The sequence below is a fragment of the Ptychodera flava genome, chromosome 22, assembly GCF_041260155.1.
Source record: "Ptychodera flava strain L36383 chromosome 22, AS_Pfla_20210202, whole genome shotgun sequence".
NCBI classification, from domain to species: Eukaryota; Metazoa; Hemichordata; class Enteropneusta; family Ptychoderidae; genus Ptychodera; species Ptychodera flava.
Genome location: NC_091949.1, coordinates 4960807 through 4984303, shown reverse-complemented (window position 1 = coordinate 4984303; position 23497 = coordinate 4960807). Strand labels below are relative to the sequence as shown.

General features: G+C 34.1%; 1 protein-coding gene across 50 annotated transcripts in view; it reads right to left on the bottom strand.

Annotated features, from left to right (window-relative positions):
* The window catches only part of LOC139122505 (mucin-2-like), a 166389-nt gene that overhangs the window by 43960 nt on the left and 98932 nt on the right, over positions 1 to 23497 (bottom strand). For 18 of the 50 annotated variants that reach the window (XM_070687919.1, XM_070687913.1, XM_070687937.1 and 15 more), the window contains 9 exons: positions 22461 to 22571; positions 20114 to 20310; positions 19265 to 19340; positions 17388 to 17435; positions 15788 to 15850; positions 14612 to 14674; positions 12336 to 12398; positions 11225 to 11261; positions 867 to 984 (listed from right to left, as the gene is read on the bottom strand). In XM_070687919.1, the coding sequence (XP_070544020.1) occupies positions 867 to 984; positions 11225 to 11261; positions 12336 to 12398; positions 14612 to 14674; positions 15788 to 15850; positions 17388 to 17435; positions 19265 to 19340; positions 20114 to 20310; positions 22461 to 22571 (776 nt within the window). The remainder of the gene's footprint in view (positions 1 to 866; positions 985 to 11224; positions 11262 to 12335; positions 12399 to 14611; positions 14675 to 15787; positions 15851 to 17387; positions 17436 to 19264; positions 19341 to 20113; positions 20311 to 22460; positions 22572 to 23497) is intronic. The other 32 variants (XM_070687921.1, XM_070687923.1, XM_070687928.1 and 29 more) reach the window with 11 other exon arrangements.

The window sequence follows — 23497 nt, the reverse complement described above, 5'->3', positions numbered from 1 at the left end:
TTTATACAGTACAAGAATTACATACAATGTAAGTCAAACTTTGACCAAAAATGACAAAAAAATTCCTTAAAAATACACATTTGCATATTTCATCACAATTTGAACAAATCTAAGTTGGGTTATCCCTAGGGACCTGTATACCAAATAACAAAGCTGTCTGACCAGCGGTTATGAAGAAGAAGATTTTTTACCAAAAACACCTTTTTTGGCATTAATTTGCCTATTTTCAACAATATCAAAAAAAAAAATTTCTCAAAATCATATTTTCATCTACACAACAAATATCAAATCAGTAAGTACTGCGGTTCTCAAGATATTTGAGTGGACGGACGCCTCACAAACGGACATACATACATACATACATACAGACTGACGACGGACGCCGGACAGATACCCATCCCAATAGCTTCTATAGACTATAGTCTATAGTAGCTAATAAAAACCATGTGACACAAATTTTTTCAATAGATACATCTGAATATATCGGATGAACAAATCTTACTGCGCAAATCAAAAAGGCAATTCTCATTGTGTATTACTGCTAAATTCTTGTAAAGTTTTCTATTTTATACCTGAATTTTTACTTATAATAAGTAAAGCAGCACATGTGGGAAACGTGATAACTTTCTGTTGTCCACTAAATTATTTTGCTAATATGATGAAAAACTCATGATAAAATCCTGGCGATCCTACTAAACTTTATCCGCTGAAATACATAGTTGTAAGAGCCAGCTGCTGAAATCAGCGATTTAAACTCAGATTCTGATAATCAGTAAGTTTTGAATTTGATTTCACATCAGGGACTGCTTATCTGCTTATCCACATTATGAACAAACTCTATGAATGACAATCTATTGCCAACTTACCGTACTTTTCTCTTTGGCAGCTAGGGACGACTTCCCTGGTTCGTAGTCTGTAATACTTCTAGGCTGTTGCTGGTATCTTTCAATGGTATTTCTGGCAGAAGGAATCGCCCACTGCTGCCTGAAAAAAGACAAAAAGAGAAATATAGAGATAAAAAAAATGATATATGAGCAAAAACCAGCTAAAAGTATATATGAGTATTTATGTACTAGGGTTAAGCAGTGTGAAAGACATGCAAGATTGGGTCCAGATAACATATCAAATGTATATGAAAGAGTATTTGAAAACAGGATTATATGCCAAACAAGCTAGCTGAATGTATGTTTGAATACTATATGTAAGTACAGTGTACTTGTAATATGATTCAGATGAGTTGGTGGTATCGAGTAGGGTGGTGGGGGGGTGGGGGGTAGAGGGGTGGGAGATAAGTGAACAGAAGGTTTATGTTTCCTGGACATACACATGCTACTTTGATTTGTTGCTAGTCATCCTGTTTTGATAAATTTTAAAGTCTAATCATGTCAATTCAGAGGATGTACTATCAGATGTAAAAAAGCTACACAGGTCGGCATTTCCAAGAATGTAGCTGTCTACACATGTTGCAGGTATCTTAGATTTCATTTTGGCTTTTTTTATAATCCTCTGACACCTTACATCAATCTGTTTGTGCTTACATTAAAATCATACACCAAACATCATTGGACAGCATCAAGTGATACTTGAATTTTATTGGTCAACACAGCAACACAGGTGAAAGAGAAACCATCTGATTGGATGAGACTGATCACCTGATTGTCTCTGAATTATTCATTACGTAGAATTATTCATTACGTAAAGTCAGGACATACAATTGCTGGTAACACTCTGTATTAGGAATGATTCACGTGACTTGGCACATTCTGCACAGCCAACATAGCACAGTACATTTACTTTTGTCAAGTATTGTTACCTGGCGTGACAAACAGGGGTTGATGGGTCTGTGAACAAACATTAGTCCCCTGTAATTGGTGTTATTTTAGAAAGGTCAGAATCGTTATGTGGTTGTCTGGGTCTGTGACAGACTGGAACAATGGCACCTTTTACTGCCTGTTTGATACACAACACCAGGGATCCACAAATGCTGTTTTCACGGTGACAAATTCCCCTATCATTATGAGTAAATACAGAAATACTGCAACTCAGATTGGCTATGCCTTATTTTAGCAAGAATTTATAATAGAGAACTCAGCTGCAAATGGCTGTTAAACACCATCAGCTAGGAGGCCTATTTTTGAATGAGGGTTAGGTTGAGCTTTAGGCCGTGGTGGCAAAATCCTGAAGTAGAAACCCTAAGTTACTGATCTATAATCACTGTACTTCTATTGGGTCTCCTATTCTTCATGTACAACATTTTTCTAGTCTATTTCATCCAGTACCCACAACTTTCCCATAATCCTCTAGTCTATCATGACTGAAAAAAAATGAAAGCCCAGGACTTAATAAGATAAATCATGACTGGCAGTTGGAGAACTATGGCATTGAGCAGCCCCGGTGAGTTGACCAAATTGTATCCGTGGATTTGTCAGTTTCCATGTCATCAGATTTTCCAACATGGAACTAATCCCCTGGGCAGGGCCACTGACTTCACACTGGCATTAACAATGGCTGAACTAACGGAATAATTTTAATACTTGGCTAGATTTGTGCAAAACCTAGGCTTCACCAAATTAGCACTTTCTCCTTCAAATGATTCAATTCCAAAAGCAATGAAGTCATCTTCTCAGTTGAATTGGAAATGATCTGAGAGTGACAGCTCGGTTGTCATGGCAACTATTTCATTTTTTGCTCCTTTCAAACGATTTTCATTGGATAGTTTTCTTTGGTTCAAACACTAGGAACCATATTTTATGAATGTCTCTTTCAAATTTATATTTCTATTTAAAATTCCCTAGATATTCTTTAATCCATTTCAAAAACAAACAGTATGCTAGGGCTTACTCTCTCTACTTGATATGAAACTAATATTATTCAGAATATTATTCAACATCTCATCATTTATTTTACGGGCAGTATATCCAAAATGGCAGTCTCTACAAAAATTAATCAAGATTCACTATTTATTCTAGTAGAATATATCAAGATAAATTCCGGGTCACTGGAAATGAGTAATTAGCTTACATACACTATTGTGTTCATGAAAGCATGATATTGATTACTATAGATGCTGTTTGGCTTCTGTGAAATGATATTATTATCAATTTCTGAAAATAGAAGTTTTCATAACATCTACACATAAACAGGACACCAGTTATTCAAATTATAACAGACGTACATTGTCTTTGTATTCCCAACATACATTATAGATACATGTACCATGTTAAAAGGCATATCTGGCCCCCTGCGCTGCTAATTAAACAGAATAGCCTTGCTAATCCAATTAGTGCTCAATTACATCACATCCAATTATGATCGCATCAATGTTTTTTCCAACTGAGAGTCTGCCATGTTTACTAGTAACCATCTCTCCAGCTGTCTCATGTGCATTTGCTGAAAGAATTGTACAGAGAAATTTCTGGATGATATTTACAGAGGTTGTGACTTGAATACTGAGTGTAAAGCTACACAGATGATGTGCAGCATCCATCCCTGTCAACGTTGCAGGAGATAAAAATACACAGAGACACATGCTGGCTGGGGACTGACTGTCAATTCTGATGTGATAATTCAATGATAGGAAAACATAAAACAAACACGTTTTGTAACAAATGATACTTGCACTCCAAATACCGGGTATTATAATGTAGTCAAAAATACAGTTTTAAAACCTGTATGGCAATACATCAGGACTGAAAACACTCAAGGAATTCTCTACCTTTACACTCTCTGCTTTAGGATGGTATTGATAGTGTCAATGGATATTCACAGAAAATAACCAGTGTCTTTTGCACTATTATCATACAAGATAACAAAGACTACAAAGATACAATGAAAAAAAAGAGACAAATGTAAATCTGCAAAGCCTTTAAAGTTAATTATAAACCTTATGAAAATCAATTTAGCTTTAATTTTTACCAAATTAATTTTGCTACTTTTTTATGGACACACCTAAATTTGCTAACACAAGTAATACAAAGGCAGCTTTCATTTCTGATGATCTGATCATCACCCTGTTTGTAGCTTTCAGAACCAAGATAACAGTTTTGTACTTAAAAACCATTACAGGTTAAATAATATATACAATATTCCTCAATGGTGTAAATTTGCTGAGCTGGGTGGCATCAGGACAAAATCTACAGTGCAGTGATTTGCTGTCTTTGAAAAAGTATGGTGCATAAATCATGGTTTCCATGGAACCATTTCAAAATTTGGAATAATTTTTGACAAAGACAGACAGAAACCAGCAGCAAGCAATGTCCCCACGTTTCGTATGAAGTCCTTAAAACATAAAACATGTATGTTGTTGAGATGTATGTTCATTTAATTGATAAAAATAGTGTTCTAAACGCGGCCATGAGGCGATCATTGTGTCGTTATGGGGTCTCTGAATCACTTCATATCCAAGATTACAAATATTAAAACACCAACCAGATGTCGCTGATCAATGCTATCACTGACAATCAACACAAAAACATTAACTTCAACTTCAGGTTGGAAATACAACAGAGGCAATTAAGATAGCCAAGTTAAAGCTGATTATATTGACTCACCAGTGAAGTATGGCCTAGGCTTGTAGCAGATCCACACGCACACAAACCGGTATTTTTGTTTCAAAGTTAGGAGAGAAGTGGGAGTACAGCACTACACTAGACACTACTCAAACAGCACTGTGGATAACAGCTACTGTGTTCATGCCATTTGTGCAAACACAATAGGCTGCAAATCCAGTCTGACAAAAGACTCCATCAGATGTGACCACAATGCGTGCTGCTGCTCCACTGATGTGTGGATCATAGTCACATGACCAAATCATCAATACCTAATTTGTTACTAAATATAATGTTGCTACTGTTACAAACCTTGCATCACATGATGAATATTCATGAGGGTTACCCTGGCAACAATTTTTTCTTATCATTTATTAATTTATTCATAACACATTTATTTATTTACCGATTTATTTACTTATTTACTGTTTTATCGGTTTATGCATGCGTTAATCTATTCATTCACTTATAGTGATTTATATCATGACAAAATATGGTGAGTTTGATCTATAAAGCGGCAAAACATTGCACCAAAACATACCATGCCAAAAGGTTATATTTGCATATTGAGAAAAGCCTGATAAAGAATTACTGGACTTGTGTAATGAATATTAATGAGCTGAGAAAAGTCATCGGCAAAACTACTCATACACCTCAAAACATATTAGAATAAAATTTTGATAATTTCTCAATTCTCCTGCTAAGGGCCAAAAAGATAAGATTTTATGTTTACTCCTTTGTGCATTCATTGTGGAAAACTGACAAAATTCAGAAATGCTTACAAAAAAGGTGACACAGTTACAAATTGTTTTACGAGATACATGATTTGTGCACAACCAACGAATTCCCAGGTAGGCTAATATGTAAATTATGAAATAAAAATAACTGACAACTCCATACTGAGTTCCACAAGCTGACAGCTATAACTGATTATTCTTTTTTTAATTCTTTTTTCATTTAAATGGAGAATAGGGATCTGCATAATGCCACACCTAAAATACAATGTACGATGACCTGTTCCATGGAAAAAATTAATCAACATTTGAAATGGCTGTTTGTTTCCTAATCCTCTTTGAATTATCTTGACACATTGCATATCTCGTTAGATAAAAACATAAATGTAATGTACTTCCAGAAACTACTACAATGTCAAATCATTTTCATCTTTTCAGAGACAGATCAAGTGTCATATTTTGTAGGACATGGCCACTTTTTACCCTTTGTACAGAATGGCTAATTGTATACCATCTAACATAATAATGATAATTTCCTATTTTACACTGCATATTAATTACATTTACATCAATATGAAAGTGAGCGCAATGATCACTATAATTGTTGGGTGTCGGCTTACACAATACATTTGGCTGCATAGTGTTGCTATTTTCAGTATTCCTATATCATAAAATTACCAAAATAGCCACCAATATTCTATGCACTGCCCTGATCAGCTTAATTCATGTCAGGGATGGTGCTTGGTTACAAATGAGGAAGGCTCTACAGCAACAGCTGCGATGGTCAGTGAGGTCAGAGGCAAAAATTGGCTTGGTCAACTGGAGTTGACAGCTCTTGAGGGTCAACAATTAAAGAAATGATAACAATGGCTTGTGTTACACTAGCTGACATTTACATAGTATGAATCCAATTAACAAAGTTTGTGAATTTATCCTCATAACAATATCACTGACCTACATTGGTATGCATTTGTCAACTTTTTACACAAACATATCATGAGTATTTTTTTGTGTGTGTGCAAATCCAATGAAATAAAAATATTACGAAAATAGAAATGTTAAATATTCACAATGTATGCAAATCAAATGAGTAATTATTACAATGAATATTCATAACCCATGTAAACTTGATAATAATGATTGATTACTGATAGAAAATATTAATTAATCACACGTATATACTGCAGAATCATTTTGCTCATTTGTATGGTACAAAGATGTTTCATGACAAGTTATTCAAAGTTACAATTCCAATAAAGTCAAGCTCTGTACAGAATCATCAGTGATTAATATACAGTCATGTATATGTTCACGCAGTATTTTTGTTATTTGTGTTTCTCAAGTACTTCATCTCAAAATCTTTATCTATTCATTGCTTGTTCTACCATTTGAATTTTCTGTAAATCAAGTGTATCCAACAACAAATTTTCCAGAAAATCTCAAAACAAGGATATCCATTTCTGTAGTATTTACAAACATTGTTAAAAGGCATGTACCAAACATCGCAGGTCAGCCTTAATATGTTATTTATGGAAAACATTTTAGGTCAGGAGTTAATAGATTTTGCATACAAATGCATCCAAATCATACTGGTACAAATACCAATTAAGTAATTTTCATCCAATTTAAACTACGCTGGATATAGTAAACTGAAATAAATTGTGCAAACTTAAGTGTTGCCATATTATTTCTGAGAAAGTTCATAAAAGTGTTGCATTTAAATGCTTGATGAATATGACAATGTGAGATATGATTGTTTTGATTGCATAAACTAATGCCAGTTTGGAGTTTATTATCCATTAATTCATAAAGCAGTTCCTAATTCAATGTCTCTATATTGTCACAGTAATTCATTTGAGAATATCAATGTATAAAAATCACAAAGCAAATATTATATAAAAAGAATTAATTTATCATTTTGTAACAGAAAAATTATAGCCGTTACACTCCAAGAAAAATTATAGAGGTTACATTCCAAGTATTGCTAACTTTGCAGTAGTTCTGGAACTGACTTCTCTTTCTTCTGATAGTCTCAATAGAATTGCTAATTTGAAATTTTAAAGATTATTGCTTTCCATGAAAAGCATCTACGACTGATGGATCCATATTTCATTTATGAACTAAGTAACTGAGCAGTGGAATAGTGGTCTGAAAAAAGACTCCGCTTTGTGAAAGTTTAAGGATAAACGCTTATCTTTTGAGTGTTACAACACTCCATTGAGATCAAGTACTGAGAAGTGGTTTATTAGTTTCTGGGTTACAGTTACAAGTATCCTTCTACCAGCCTCTGATTTCTCTCAGGGAGTCACACATTCCCTCTTTCACTGTACAACACTTCAAGACAACATGTAGAGAAAACTGACATACTGACATTAACCTTTAAAACAGCAAGCCATTAAATAAACGCCTACTAAAGAAAAGTTGCACCCTACAGCAGCTTCTGGTTTTACTAACTCTGACTGATAAACAAAAACTCTCATTTCAAATCAGAATAAAATTTTATATCAATCCATGAACCAGCAAGTGACTATTTCATGGCAACGTAAATTTGAACGCACAAAAACAAACCAAATAGACCTCGTCACACTTATATTATTGCTAGGCAACTGTCTCATCCATTGTCATGGCAACTTTGACCAACTCAAACTGTTCTTGAAAGTTCATGTTAATAGAGTTACATACAAGACAAAATCTAGATTTTCAATTCACTGAGTGCCAATGACTTATGAGCAAAGACCTTTCCTTCCATCAAAAAATCCCTGAAATGGAATAACTTGCCCTAGAGGCCACACGGAATGTATCCATATACAAGGAGGATGAAAGGACAGCAACCTTGCACCATTACTCTTTCACAACAACATTAAGACTTTTTTCTGCTTTTCAGCTGTCACCAAACATACAGCACTCACAAATGAACAGAGGACACCCCAACACATCAATACAAACTCATAGAAAAAAGAATGTTTGACATCACTGTTGCCAGGGCAACCAAACAGGAACCGCTACTATCCCTTGAAATTTTGATCAAAAGTTTACAATGAACGAGTTTTTTCCACTCAGTCAGTCATTCACTTCAAATATAGGTGAAAATACACACTATGTATGAAATATAGGTACTAGGGCTGTTTCTATGACCCAAAGATCAACTTTGGACTAAAGAAGTTTTGCACAATGTCTCCCCTGAGATTTGATTACAAGATTTTTGCAATTAGGCTAAATGGCGTGTGTATTACATAAATAGATGTTATTGTAATCACCTCCTTGGACGTGAACGTCTTCTGCTTCTCCTGATCCGTCGTTCCATTTCCCGCTGCGATCCGAATTCAGCAGTGAGGCCACACAAAACTCAAAAAAAGCTCCAGTGGGTTTGAGTTGATGCAGAAGATTTATTACAACAGCCAATGTGGTAATGTCTCCTAGGCACACAGTGACTTTCAGTGTTATGGAGACCAGTGAACTTTCAGGCACGGGGGAGTGCAAATTATGATGTTGGAAAATTCCAGAGTGAAAATTGATGAGGAGTAGATACAATAAACTCCATCTCAATGTCAATGCTATACAAATAGTACGAACTCTGACCTCCAAAGTTGCTCGGCCTGTTCATATTGCAGAGTCCAAATTAAATCGAATTCCACAAGGTCAAAACCATGTAAACCAAGATTTTCTGATGTTTTTTTCAATTTCTGACTTGGTGCAACAAATATTTAAAGTATGAATTCCAAAAATCTCCCAAGTACCTTAGAGTATGCCATGTTTGACAACAAACAGAGTAACCCTGACTTTACCAATAACATCTGCCTTCATGGTGTTATTCAGAACGTCTCTTAGTCATCATATTTTCTGTTTTCCAGGAAGTTTTCAGAATCTGAGAATAATGACATGGTTTCATGTACTGGACATAAATTAGACAAGATGAAAGCTGCCTCGCTGGGAGTGACTGAAGCTGATTGCTGAGTACAGAATACACGTTTGCAGAGTGTGATTGCAAACTGCCTGTTTAAGAGAGATACACTCTTCACATGCATAGCTGAGTAAAATGCTTGATATATTAGTATTCATTGATGCACGGTGTATTTATCAAAATTCTTTTGAGTATGCAATCCAGAGAAGACGACTTATCACTGGAGTACATATACCTCCAATTATTCACTTCTGGGATATATAAAGCTGATACTGTTTTTTTTCTCCAACATAACAAATGCCAAACTGGCAGTTGCATGATAGAGTTTCCAGAAACTTTTCGCTGTACATTTATCACAGATATGACACAGAATCTAAAGCCAGACTCAAGAATTTATACTCTGCATATTCTCATTTTCCACTGATAATCTTCAGAGATAAAAACCATCTCTGGTTTTCAATGCTCCATTAACATTTAGTCATTGATGTATTTTCTATTATCTTGTCTTTCTCCCTAAATCATAATAATTCAGTGCTTAATGGTCAACTTTTGAACACAGCCTTCATGCACAAATGCCATCATTTACAACTGAATGGAAAAGATTTCATTTACATATTCTACACAAACATTTAGTTGACGCAGTTAACTTGGAATTAGAAAATATGCTTGTTTTCTGGAAAATATAATGACAAACATCATCAAAAGTTACGATTTTTGCCCCTTTAAGTTATATGTCTGAGTCTTGTCACCACTTCTGTTTATTTTTGAAATAAACAACATGTCTCTGCTATAAGCAAATCACAACCTCATTTTCAGCATCCTACTCTCCCCAGCATTTAAAATAGAAGAATCCTGCCAATGAATGCAGGTAATAGGCACGGGAATGTCGCATTGGAGATAGAGGGGTGAGTCGGTTGTACAATACATGTCACAAAGACGATGTCTATGCTTTGTGGTGTCAATGACTTAGGACGCTGTCTACCCATATATCAATGCAAAGAAACTGTTTATATGTAACAGACTCTGGAATTTGTATGGCTTGCCCTGTACCGACACTAGACCGACACTAGACCGTACGTGCCAAATGGCATAGTATGATTTGTGTAAAGACACATCACAGCTGTATACTGATCTTGGACTCCTTAAGATGCACTAGATGGAAATCTAGATCAAGGACCTTCATAAGAATCCTTAATATTTCATAAACCATTTGAATATCCATATTCACTGATTGCAACATACATATAGCTTTGATATATCATCAAAAGAGGCAGCAAGATTTTTTTTTAAATTACACATTTTAGGCATTTACTACTTTTTCCATGTTTAAATGCAGGTCTGCACTCTTATATTTTCTCAATGACTGAGAAACATATACTCTTTTAGCATGCGCGTCAAAATGTGAAAATGAAAAATACATGATTTGTCAGCATTCACATAAAAAACATCTAGAATGTTCTCTTTTCAGTTCAGAGCAAATAACAACTTTCATCCAAGACAACTGTTTGGGACAATATATGAAATCAATGTGAGAATCCATGCGTCTCTTCCAAGATAAATTTTACTATGTATTGTCAACAGAGAAAATGTCCATATAAATTTTTCAACTGATGAGAATCAATTGGATGAGTTCTTTGAACAATAGCAATACACAAAGCTAGCCTTAGATGGTGGAACAAAGGCAGCACATGGTTTTCTGGATGCTGGGGGACTCACTCGAGGAACGGAGCAGAGTTGGAAATTAGGAGAGGTGATCAGCGCCCAGCAATGGTAGGGATTGAGAGCTACTGTTTGAAATCACCGATACACCATCTATCACTGAAGTGGTCCAACATAAATACAGTGGTCGTGAGTACTTTGACCGTTTCCATCATAACTCTAAGCACATGTGTGTGTATATCTGTACATCATTAGCCATGCAATTCACAACTTAAATTAACAAACATACATGATATACCTTATGCGTGATATCTGAACAGACACATAATCATCAGCTTTACAAAGGAAAGAATGCAAGAAGTAAATTAATCATTACATCTTACCCTGCTTTTCTTGTCGGCGACACGTCTTTTTCAGTAACTGTTGAATAGAGATCAGAGAAAATACAACGATTGTCAGTGATAAAATTGAAAATCTACAATCAGCTGATGTTGGATTTTGCTGGATGTACACGTAGATGCATTCATATGTAAATTTCCAAATAACTGTCAGCTTGTCAATTTCAACAATGCTGTTAATAAAATCATGACAATAGAAATGTTACATTGTTTGCTTGATTGTTGTCACACCCTTGTAAGGATCTTTATTTCATTTACTTCTTCTACAGTACAGGGCCATACCAACATTTGCGGACCTTGCTGTACTGTAACAGCTCAGTCTACAGTTATACACTCGAAGGTTTCCATGACAATGAGATAATTACAATAATTCCGATAGCTGTGTATCTTTGTCAGTAGGATGAGCATGCTTTTAACTTCCAGGTCGTTACTGTACATGGTTCCCTTAAAATTCCACTGACCATCAAAATCCAAGCTCTCACTAAGTCTTGGTGAAATATTCAAAAACTGATTGAGAACAGTTTTTACAAATTGAACTTTGACCTTTTTAATACATATATCTGGACACGCAGGATTTAAATTGCATGGATTTATCATGAGAAAGTTGTTTATTATAGAAATGATGAAATCTAAATGTGGAACAGCTAATTTTTTTTAAAATCTGTGGCACAGCATCCTTTGGAAGAGATGTTAGAACCCTATTAACTACTTTACAGTTCTTTTTTACTCTAGTATACAGAGAGCATGACACAAAACTGTCTCATGTTAATACACTAAATTCATTACTTCCACTGTAAATGATGAATTTTAAAAGAATCATGGTTTGAAGATACTTGGAATCTATTAAAATGTATTGTGTTTATACACTTTATCTAACAAAAAAAAATTAAAGGTGAACATTGTACTGCTATAGTAAATCTATCTTTTTCTTTCATTCTCTATTTACTCATTCACTTGTTTGTTTGTTTGTTTGTTTGTTTATTTATTTATTTATTTATTCAATTATTTATTTTCTTGTACAATTATTTATTTTCTTGTACTCTAAGTGAACAACTGTTACTTTTTCCAGGACTTATCAATTCTCATTGCTGCATACCTTGTTCATCTTTCCGTTTGCGTATATCATTAAAATCGTACGATGGCTTGTACGGATTGACTTCTACCAGGAGACGAAATAAATTGATGAAGAGAAAAAGACAGGAGAAAGAAATTGTCGCTGCATTGCAATCATGATTGACTTTACTTTTGTGAACCACAGACATTATGAAATTGAACTTGAATCTGAAGACAGACTTCATGCAGTTTTACCACATCAAGTGTAGACATGGGTGCAACATTGTAGAAAATAATGGACAGGTTTGTGCAATACCATGCAACAAATAACGTCCATTTCTGCATATACTGGTACGATGCAAACAAACACATACCAACAAAGGTAATGCAAATTATATTTCCTGTGGACTTCAAATAATATCTTCCTTCCCACAATCAATTAGCTTTTAAGGACAGTGGACAACATATTAAAACTAAAGAAATACCAATGTAAACCTCTTGGTAGAATTACAAGTAAATATGAATAAACGTGTGATTGTAAGCGAATATAAATTTTAAACTTTTACTTCTCCTTATCAACTTTTAACATTATTGAGAAACAAAAAAGGACAAATTTGAACGAAGTTATCGATAAATTTTGACTTTGAGCACGAGTAAATGCCTTTATAGAAATATGCTTGGTAACACAACCAAGGAAGACAAATGCATTAAAAATTAGCAAAATGTGAAAATATCTGTATATCTACAAATTTTGTCAGTAAACTATCTATTTCAGAGTAAGTATCAGAAAGTTATCCCTTGGATTACAAATAATATTTCTAATCAAACTATTTGGTTATGTTTAAAGCTACTACAATGTCATTGGTTAATCATAACAGTTACTTCCAGTTTCAACATTTAATTGTTACATAATAATAACTATGACATTATATGGGGTACACTTAAAACTACTGGTTCTATTCTAAATTGTTGATAATAATTTTATATTTTTTTTGAAAATTGTGGTAATTTGATGTGAAAACTTTGAAAAGTGTGATAAAATCAAACTGCATTGTGGGAGTAATTGGGAAAAGGTTTATAATTACACAGAAAACAATGGTATTTCCTTTGTTTGCACAAAAAAATCAGCCAGCAAATACTAACAATTTACTGAAATTCAAGGCAAATGTTGCTTCAGGTAAAGCCAGATTGACTCTTGACTGAAAATCCATATTGAACAGTGGCAGTATAGCACTGTTTACTTTACAGAAGCTGGTTTGCCTGTTCTATGATAAACCAAGGTCACACCCATGCTATGCTGTGGCTATCAACATTTCTATTGTTTGAATAATGGGAAACTGTATGTTGCTTTTAACATCACGTAACACGGCCATTTTGTTTTCCATTTAAGCCTAAGGCAGAAAATAATATTATGTTTTTTGCTATCGATAACTTGATAGGATCATCAAACATGGATAATAAGTTCACAATACCAGTATTAAATAACTATGGGTATGGAATAGAATGCAATATGGTGGGCTTGTGCAAAGATAAATATTGAGAATTTTTGTCAGAATTTTTACTTATGATGTGGACTATTCCGTAGTGACTCATATGGATGAGAGTGGTGTTTTCTGTTGAATGACAAAGTATTATAGGATATGTGGTATGGGACATTCCTATATGGGTAACTGATGAGATATGTATTGGTCATTCTACTGTAATGAATCAGTTGCTGATTTTAATACCACTTTGATAAGGGTGTTGGTGTTTTAACCCTTGACCTATGACATGCAGAAATTGAACCCCACCTCAGAGTTCAAAGGGTTCTTGACCATATTACCATGATAGAAGGTAAAAATTTTATTTTTACTGACAAAATCTGTTTTGTTGGTCAAATTCTATGAGAGGAAAGCCTTGCAAAAATTCAAAAAAATAAACATTCTCATCCAACAGTGAAAAACAGAAAATTGCAAAAATCATTATTACCAACAATATTTACAAGGCTATGGTAAAATTAAATTATTGTTGCAATACATCATATTCATTAGTATAATGCAAACAAATACAATTCCACAAATACATTGAACTACATCATTTGAAAATAATATAATGCCAACATAGAAAATATAATAACATAGATGTTTAAGTTTGGAAGAAAATTGCCAATGTCATGAAACTGAGTGACTACAAAAATCTACAAGGCATTATTATGACAGTGGCGTTTACATTAGTACATGCAGGTGTTGGTGACTAAATATGAAATGCTACACATGGTTGGCTAAATTAGCATAACACTATAGGTTTCTACTATGCAATGACCAATCACACTGCATGTACCTTCCACTGGTGGCTCTGCATTTCCTTCAGGAAATACATAAGTTGGTCTGTATGGGTTATATTCTGCAGAGAGAGAACATTTGCTATTACGCTCCTTACTCTAGTTTTCAAGGCAAATTCCTGAATTCCAAAATGCCATATTTTTTGTTTCCGTTTTTACACATATTTGAAAAATATTCCCTATAAAGTATACACGGGAATCCTGTCAGAGCCAGTCCAAGGTATGTAATCTTCATCATTTGCATTTCAGTAGCAATTTTGAACATATTTGGCTACAAGCCTTGCAAATACAATGAATTTTGTACAATATGCGATGTTATTAATGAATAAATTTTAGTTGAGACTAAAATTCAGCTGTAAACAGTAACACTTGACAAGACACACAGACCCTGCAGCATTGTCAAGTCAAAGACCAGGCATGTTGATATGAGATTGGATGCACAACAAGGAACTGTTTTACATACAGATCAAAAATGATGGAAATGCATCAAAAGTTACAGTTAATGGAGCTTTTATTTCCATGGCAATAATGGACTGCGATGCAAAGACTACCAAAGCTACCGCAAGTCTCCCACTAATGATTAATGTACGGCTGGATAAGGGTTGTTAAGGTATAATGCCACCATACAGATATTCAAGCTCACAAATCTTTACAATTCTTTTCTGATCTACCACTTGTGAGGGTTCATTTTAAGTGCTTAGAGTATATAAAATTTTCACCATATCATTTTTGTAAAAATCAAAAATTTGATTTTTTCATATAGACTATGATGGTCATTTTGAATTTCAATATCAATAAATTTTAGGGAATTTGTTTCTCTGGAACACAGTTTGCATGGTAACCCTATTTTTTCATTCTTGATTTTGACAAAGAATTGTTTTAAGTTAGAATGGTTTAAAGTTTCCATAAAGAAAGTTCAGGCAAAAAGGTTTCTTGCTAAAGTGACACTGCCATATTAAAAATACAAACATATTTTATACAAAATTGAATATGGCTGTGAATTCATGCCTTTTTTATAGTTCTGGAATGAATTTATGATTCAATTTCTTGTAATTGTCATGAATAATTCATGTTACTTTGTGAACAAAACTGTCCATAGTGGAGTTATCATAATTGGATACGCATATTGATATCAAATTCTTCAATTTCATTGCTAATTTTGTCTCATTGCTTACCTTTTTGTGTTCTGTCAACTTTGTCGTCTGGGAAAATGTAGGTAGGTCTGTATGGATTCTCATCTATGGCAACAGAGCCAGGATATTTTATTAGTATATCAAATGAAATGAACAGTGGAAGATCTTATTGAGAGTGTTGTTGACTTAGATATCACAGTCTTTGTGAGTTGATAAGTATGCAACCCATTTTTCCACAATCAATACTCAAGCCTGATTGTCAGATGAGCTTAAAAGCTTAGCCAATGAAAAAGCTTTTGTATGTTGGCAGCTCTTGGCATGATCAAATTCTAATTCTTTTTTGGTGTTTGCGAATGAAAGTAGCACACCTCAAATTGAATTGTTTTCCCAATTGTTAAATGTGAGAACCATATCATGATATCATGACAGCAAACCAACATGCAGTTTTGCTGAGACAATTGAGTAATTTTAGTAACCTAAATTTGCCATCTAATGGCCAGATACACAAACTCATTTGATCAGATGGTCTTACGTCATCACTATGGCAACAAACTACTTATCACAGCCAATCAACAGTTACTACTCAAGACACATTATCTACCAACCATATTACTTTCTCTAAACACGGGAACATCTAATTTACATATTACAAAAGATCAAGTTTCACACAAAGTTTTGAAATAATACTGACATAATTCTGCAATTAACAATTTGCAATTTTCAAAATAAAATTTCAAACAAAGCCGTTACATTTGATGACAAACAGAGTATAGAAACAATATACATGTAACCAACAATATGAAACATAAAGACTTTCTGATTTGAAGGTAAGTTTAGTTGTATGGAAATGTCTACAAATACTATCAAATCAAAACTTCTAAAATCAAACACTATCAAAAACATTTGATGAAATATTTTGTCATCAGAATCATAATTCCATGATTGGGACATTTTTGTTTAGTCTTTTTGATAGATTTGGAGACATTTCCATGAAAAGTATTGTGTTATGTTTTACAATGGATATCAGAGACCGATATTTACAGAGAAAAAAATTAAAAAGTTAAAGGGTACATTCATAAGAGAAATAGGATGATTGGTTAAAAGAGGCAGGAGTACCTTCAACTCCCTGATTATCAGAAGTCTCCATTCATTAAATAGCATATATTTGATCAATAACAGGATTTCACAAGAAGATGACGAGAATATTACAAGATGGAAAGGCAATCATGCAAGAATTCTTTGAAATTGCATGAGCTGCTGCACTGAGCGCAGAATGAAAGAAGCACAGTGGAATATACACTTAAACTGTTTGTAGCCATGCATACATAAACATTCACGACAAAACCATATAAAACACTTGGAAATCCCTTGCGTATTGTAAAATATTACAAACATTGAACAGAAGGGTTTGTATAGAAAGAACCCTTTTTCACTTGACTATGGAGTTCTTTTAAAAAAATACAAAAGTTGGCAACTGTTATTTCCGATTTTTCATTAAGTTTTAGTCAAAAAAGACAGAAATGATAAACAAAATCACATCTGATTCATTAGTAGGTTAATATCAAACACCCAAACCAACACCATCCCACTAACACAATGGATTTCCACGTGCTGAAAGGTTGTGAAATTAAACATTGACAACCTAATATAACGCCCTCACGCACAAACCGCATGTATTTATTGTCTTCATCTGCAAGGAAGGAGAGTTATTACTTAGCAACAAACAAACATATAGAAGTCAGAGCCCTTCTCCAGTGTGAAATTTAATTAGTATGATGACATTATTACGTCCACATTGTTAGAGCCTGATTCAGCAAATCTGAGTCCTGAATTTTTTTTCCCATTTTTCAAAAAAATTTACATTTTGGTCAGCCAACTTTCTAACTTTGATAAATGTCCGTACAAGTTGTCTTTAGGATATGAAGTCAAATTACCAGTTATTTCAACTTCAATATAAACATTTGAAATATAAACATAAAAAAATTTCCAAATACAGTTACGAAAATTATGAATTATAGCTCTTTCTCTGCAGTACAGACTAGTTACATTTTCAACTTTGAAAGAAATATTTTCAAAAGTCATTACTCGTCACAGATGATTCAATTCCTGATCAATAATTGCATTTGGCAGTGTAGAACCTTGTGGACTTTGTTTCTGTATTGTTGAAAGTTTGATTTGTTATAAATAAAATATTATAAAGGAAAATGTAAGTGAATTACAAATTTATAAAATGTAAGGTAGTTATCCACACTGCAGAAGGACCTGGTAATAAAGTCAGTAATTAGCAAGCGGTGTTATGTCTTTGTTCATCATACATTATTTATCATTTTATCATGTTAATCGTATCAGTGAATAGGCAAGGAAAGAACTTTGGAGGGAGTGTTTTGGTGGATAAAAGTCTTAGAAAGGTTACACAGAGGTGATTTGATAGGGAGAAAGAAAAGGGGACAGGAAAGGGCACGAAATGTCCGGAGTGATGCAGGAAAACACAAGACAAGACGATCACAGAATGAGACTAGCATTATCTTCAAAACAATCCTGTCAACCATTGATTTGGTTTGGTTTCTTTTAATATTCAAAAATCTCCATTCTGTTACAAAAGAATTATGTGGTTGTGAACTGGGCAAAAGTATAACCACACATCACTTGACTGCATGGCTAAGTAACACTTCGTATAGGTCTCACTCATAATATAAAATGGTTTTTAAAAATGAATAATCATTGCAGTATGAGCAATTCAAAACACCTGATGCTGGTGTTGAACTAACATATTTTGGTTTTCTTATTTTTCCAATATCTTTTTTGATAAACACAAAAGTGCAGTGTTTATGTCTTCAAGCAATCTAACTGACATGAAATATATTTAAAAAAAGATTTTCATTACAACAAACACTAAAACACTATATAACATCCAATATTTGTGGCTGGAATTTTACAATGAGGAAAAAGATATATCCTTGTAGATATTTGACTGATCACTAACTGTGCAATCATGTACAAACAGGAAATATTCAGTACCCTCGCAGACATTACACAACATCTAGGGAAAAAACCTTTTGCTCTTTGTAGAAGTTCAAAGCGTTACAGATGGAAAGACAGACATTGGAACTCAAATTTGCATATTTTTGTTGGAAATAAGTAAATTGCAAATCAAAGTGTCATTCAGCTTTTGAAGGATAAACGTATATCCTGTTAATTATTTGCATGCATTTCTTGAACAGTTATAATATTCAAACATTTCTTAAAAAGGGGCAAATTCATCCTTTGTTCATGTCTAGAATTAAAATGTGAGTACTTACAACCTTCAGACCGCTCTTTATGTCTCACTTCCTTTGTTTTGTTGTAATTATTCATTTAGTCCTCTAATGTGATCACACATTTCAATACATAATGTCTGTCATTCATGGTCAAATGTAACGTTTAAATGCATTCTGGGTAAAACTACTTCTGTTCAATGCATTCTGGGTAGAAACTGTAATCAGTAGGGTAGCAATTACTTTCACAGTTTGTTAAACTTACCATCCTTTTTTTCTTGTCTATGAATTGATTTGTACATTTCTTTGTACCAATCGTGTCGTTTATCTTCTTGAACACCCTGTAAAGCACAACACAAATACAAATACATCAAATTTTACACAAATAGGAAAGCAATTATTGTCACTCATGGCCACACTCAATATTTCATTTTCTCCAAGGCATACTATTTGATTTATGTGCTCATTCCATAGAATACAATTAAGGTCAAAGGTTAGGCGACGACAGGTATGTACTACTATATAATGTACCATTGTACTTGCATGGTTCACATGTTACATAAAATTTCAAGATGGCAAACATTTAAACATTTCCTGCAATTCTAAAATTTCTTACTGTGTACCAAAGATGGTAATATATATATATATATATATATATATATATATATATATATATATTTATTTTTTTTTTTTAGGAATATATGTATTTCTTTCTTTTTTTAAGAATATTGAAAATACATACATGTAGTAAAGCTAACCTTACTACTTGATGAACAGTGTTGAAATGTATCATTGACATTGAAAAAATAAATTTTCGTAAGATTGAAATTCAGATGTCAACAGTATTAAACATACAGGGGCTGTGTTGAAACAAATTGAATTTGGCATTTTGACATGGTTTTGGGGGGAGAACAGGACACGCTATTTCACAGAATGATCAAACATACAGAAAATGTAGAAAAAGTTCAACAACTGAGGGAGTTTTAACAAAAGAAGATCTTTATAACAGGGAGGGGGAACCCCATTAATCTCATGGTAAATCCAACTTGCAGGCAGTTTTCTAAACCTGAAGTTATACTTCATGGAGATGAAATGAAAAGAGAACTCTACTCACCGATCTGAGTCCAATTGGCATGCCACTTTCAGTATCCACTGGTCCGATACCTTCATATTTTCCGGACTGTCGTACAACCCTCCTTGTGGTTTCTGTTGAACCTGGTACTTTGACTGGGTAGTAAGTGTCTGTATGTATCACATCGCCCTCAACGGTTTTGGTTTGATAGACGGCGCCTGGAGGCAACTGATTGGCATCTGTTGAAAAATGGGCATTAGTATTATAAACGAGAATTTCACATTTCACTTTCACTGCACAGGTGCAATGTATTACACTGAGAAAGTCAAGTTTTGCAGCAAGAGTGTTAGGGTTTGTGTTTAATATCTACAATCACTCAAAAAGTACAGTAAAAGAAAATTGTCTTAGAGAAAGTCTTGAAAATATTGTTCACAGCATTCGAGATATAGCAAAAGTGCCCTGCAGGTATTAAAAAGCAATTTAAAACCTAATTAGATGACAAAAAATTAATTATCACCATAGATATGATAGAAGAAGACTGTGAAAAGAGCTGTCGACAAATAGCTGTGAAATATGATAGGTTTAGTGGTACATGCATTTTTCACGAACATTTCACAACATTTAAAAAGAATGCACACTATGTTAAGCTGGAACAATATAATAAATAAAGAGAAAGCATTATGGAACTGGTAAAAGGCTAGAAGCTGGTTTGGTATTCCAACTGTTGGAAAAGGAAACCATAGGTTATGAGGGAAAAAAGGAAGAAATGCACACAGACTGCAGAGAGAAGACAAAATAAATCAGAGTTGAAACATCAAATCTTTCACAGTGCATCTACATGCAAAAATACCACAATACACGTAACAAATGCAATTAGGAATGTTTTGGCAGCGGTGATGGCAACAAGCAAATTTTCTGTATCCAAGTGTTCGAAAATTACCTTGTTGCGCTTCTAACCTTGACCCCTGACCTCAACTATGTAAGGTCAGAGGTCACACATTATTGTGCATATATCAGCTATTGTCAATTTCATGTAAGCCTTGTACATGTACATGTAAAATCATGCAGAAATATGCAAACTACTAATTAAAATATGCCTGATTCACAGTAAAATGCATAACACTTGGACACAGAAAACTATGGTATGCATGGTGGTAATAAAAAAACATTTCAAAGAAAATAACAGGATGGCAGGTGATTGTGATGAAAAAGCAGATATATTTGTACACAGCTTGGTTCATACATTGCATAACAACATACAATTCAATGATGATGCTAAACATTATGTAAACACTCACATCAATCAAGTTATGCAAATAAAATCACACACTTCTTCAAATTGTCAGTCACTGTACAAACTGCTCTCAGTACAGAACACACATGGCACAGTGAATGTGGAATTATGGCAGCAAATTGTGATGAGTCCAGCATGCATGTATGCAAACTTGCCACAAGCAATGATTAACTTGCAAAAGACATGATAATGTTGTGAAACCAGTAAAATATCAATTTATGGGGCGAAAGAATCAAAGTAAATTTGTGTGTTGGCAATAACATAAAATAGGGTCAATAGTACTCAAAGTCCTTTCATAATATGTAAATATCTGTAAATTGATATAGCTTTATACTAAGATTGTATTTTGAACAATGCTTCTATCTGGAAACTATACCAGCAAACGATCTACAACTTTTGCTTGAGAACACACAATGAACTTTGATTCTTGGCCAGGGAATGACATGATGGGCAGAAAGCCTGTGATTCTGTTGCATAAGAACAATTTCTGAGGGTAAAAAAAAAACATAAATTGCAGGACGAAGACAGATACGCTGTAGCCTGTGTTGCACAAGTAAGACAATATTGCTGTTAGCAATTGAACAGCGCCCTCTATTGCCCCCTTTTTGAGGACTGCTGCTGCTGCAAACAGAGTGAGACTGCAAAACAAAGAATTGCTGAACATAGGGTGGAAGTAAACAAACCTTAGCACTTAACATGGCAAACATAGATGCAAGACAAAACTGCAAGCTAACACGTGCAACATTGACAGACATGGATAAATATGCATGCTTTATGTTTCGTGGGATTTTTATTTCCCATAATACTTTGCTGTAGTGCTTTCTGTGACCAACAATGCAAAAAAATTTCAAGACAGTGCAGGTGTGTAATTCCCATCCAGCAAAAAATCGTGCGGTTTAGTAAACCTAATGGCAATAAGTTGGCATAATGACCAACTAAAACAAAAAAGCCAATGTATTTTTGAATGTTAGTCTGGTCTGGTTCAGACTGGTTATGCCTGATTAATACCAGTTATGATTGGTTAACACAGGTTATGACTAGTTGGGGGAAAACCAGGTTACAATCTGGTCAATGAGTAGCAGAGAAGCCTCTCACCAGTGACTACCTGGAAGTTGGGTTCAGCATAAATGACTTTATCTTTTAAGACAGTTTCACCTTCAATTTCGTGAGTCTTAATTGTCTCCTTAATATGGTGATCCTTGGGGTCTGGTTAAAATGGAAGGCATGACAACAAATAAAGCAAAAAATAAAAATAAAATGGTAAAAAAATAAAATTAATAATACTCCTCTTTACCATGGAATGACTCTATAGGGTAGGAATACAATATACACATTACACGGATGACACAAAAACATAGAATAACATCACAAGAAGACATGACAAAAGGGTAATGTTAAGAGTTATTGAGTACTGAATGGCAAGGGTAGAGGTGAGATGTATGGTAGGGAATGGTTTGAGGGTAAAAGGTCACAGATCAAAGGTCACACTTCACCAATGTTCACCCATGTTCCCAGAGAGTTCTTTTGACCAAATTTCACTATTATGCTAGCTTATCCTACACTGTATGGTATTGTAGCTTCATCCAGCTTGGACAGGTACAGGCCCTCATGGACTTTCAGAAGAAAATTGCTACATCACCTAAACCATTGAGTGGCCAGATATGAAATCATGAGGAATCTTTGATTGAAATGCCAGACTTATTGTGATGATAAAATACATTGTACTATGACTGACTTTTTTCCTTGCTATGTTGCAGGAACCTCTATATAGATGCAAACAAAAAGTCAAACACTTATAATTTTCTAAACAATGAAAAATAGAAACATTTCAACTCTTTCGTCTGCCGAAACATTCTACATTGAATAAATGAAATGGTGGCTACCTGTCATGTGACATTCATTTTATTTAATAACTACCCAAGGTACCCTACTGAAATCATTGCTAATCTAAAGAAATTGATTTGATGAGAGAACAACACTCAAAGGTAACCATAAAATAATTCTCCCAAATTGGTTAAAAATGCTACAACACACTCAAAAGTGCACGACAGACACTTAAACCTAGGTTGAAAGTTGATACAAAGACTTGAACTTGACCAATTGACAATGACAATGCTGATTTCATCACTTGA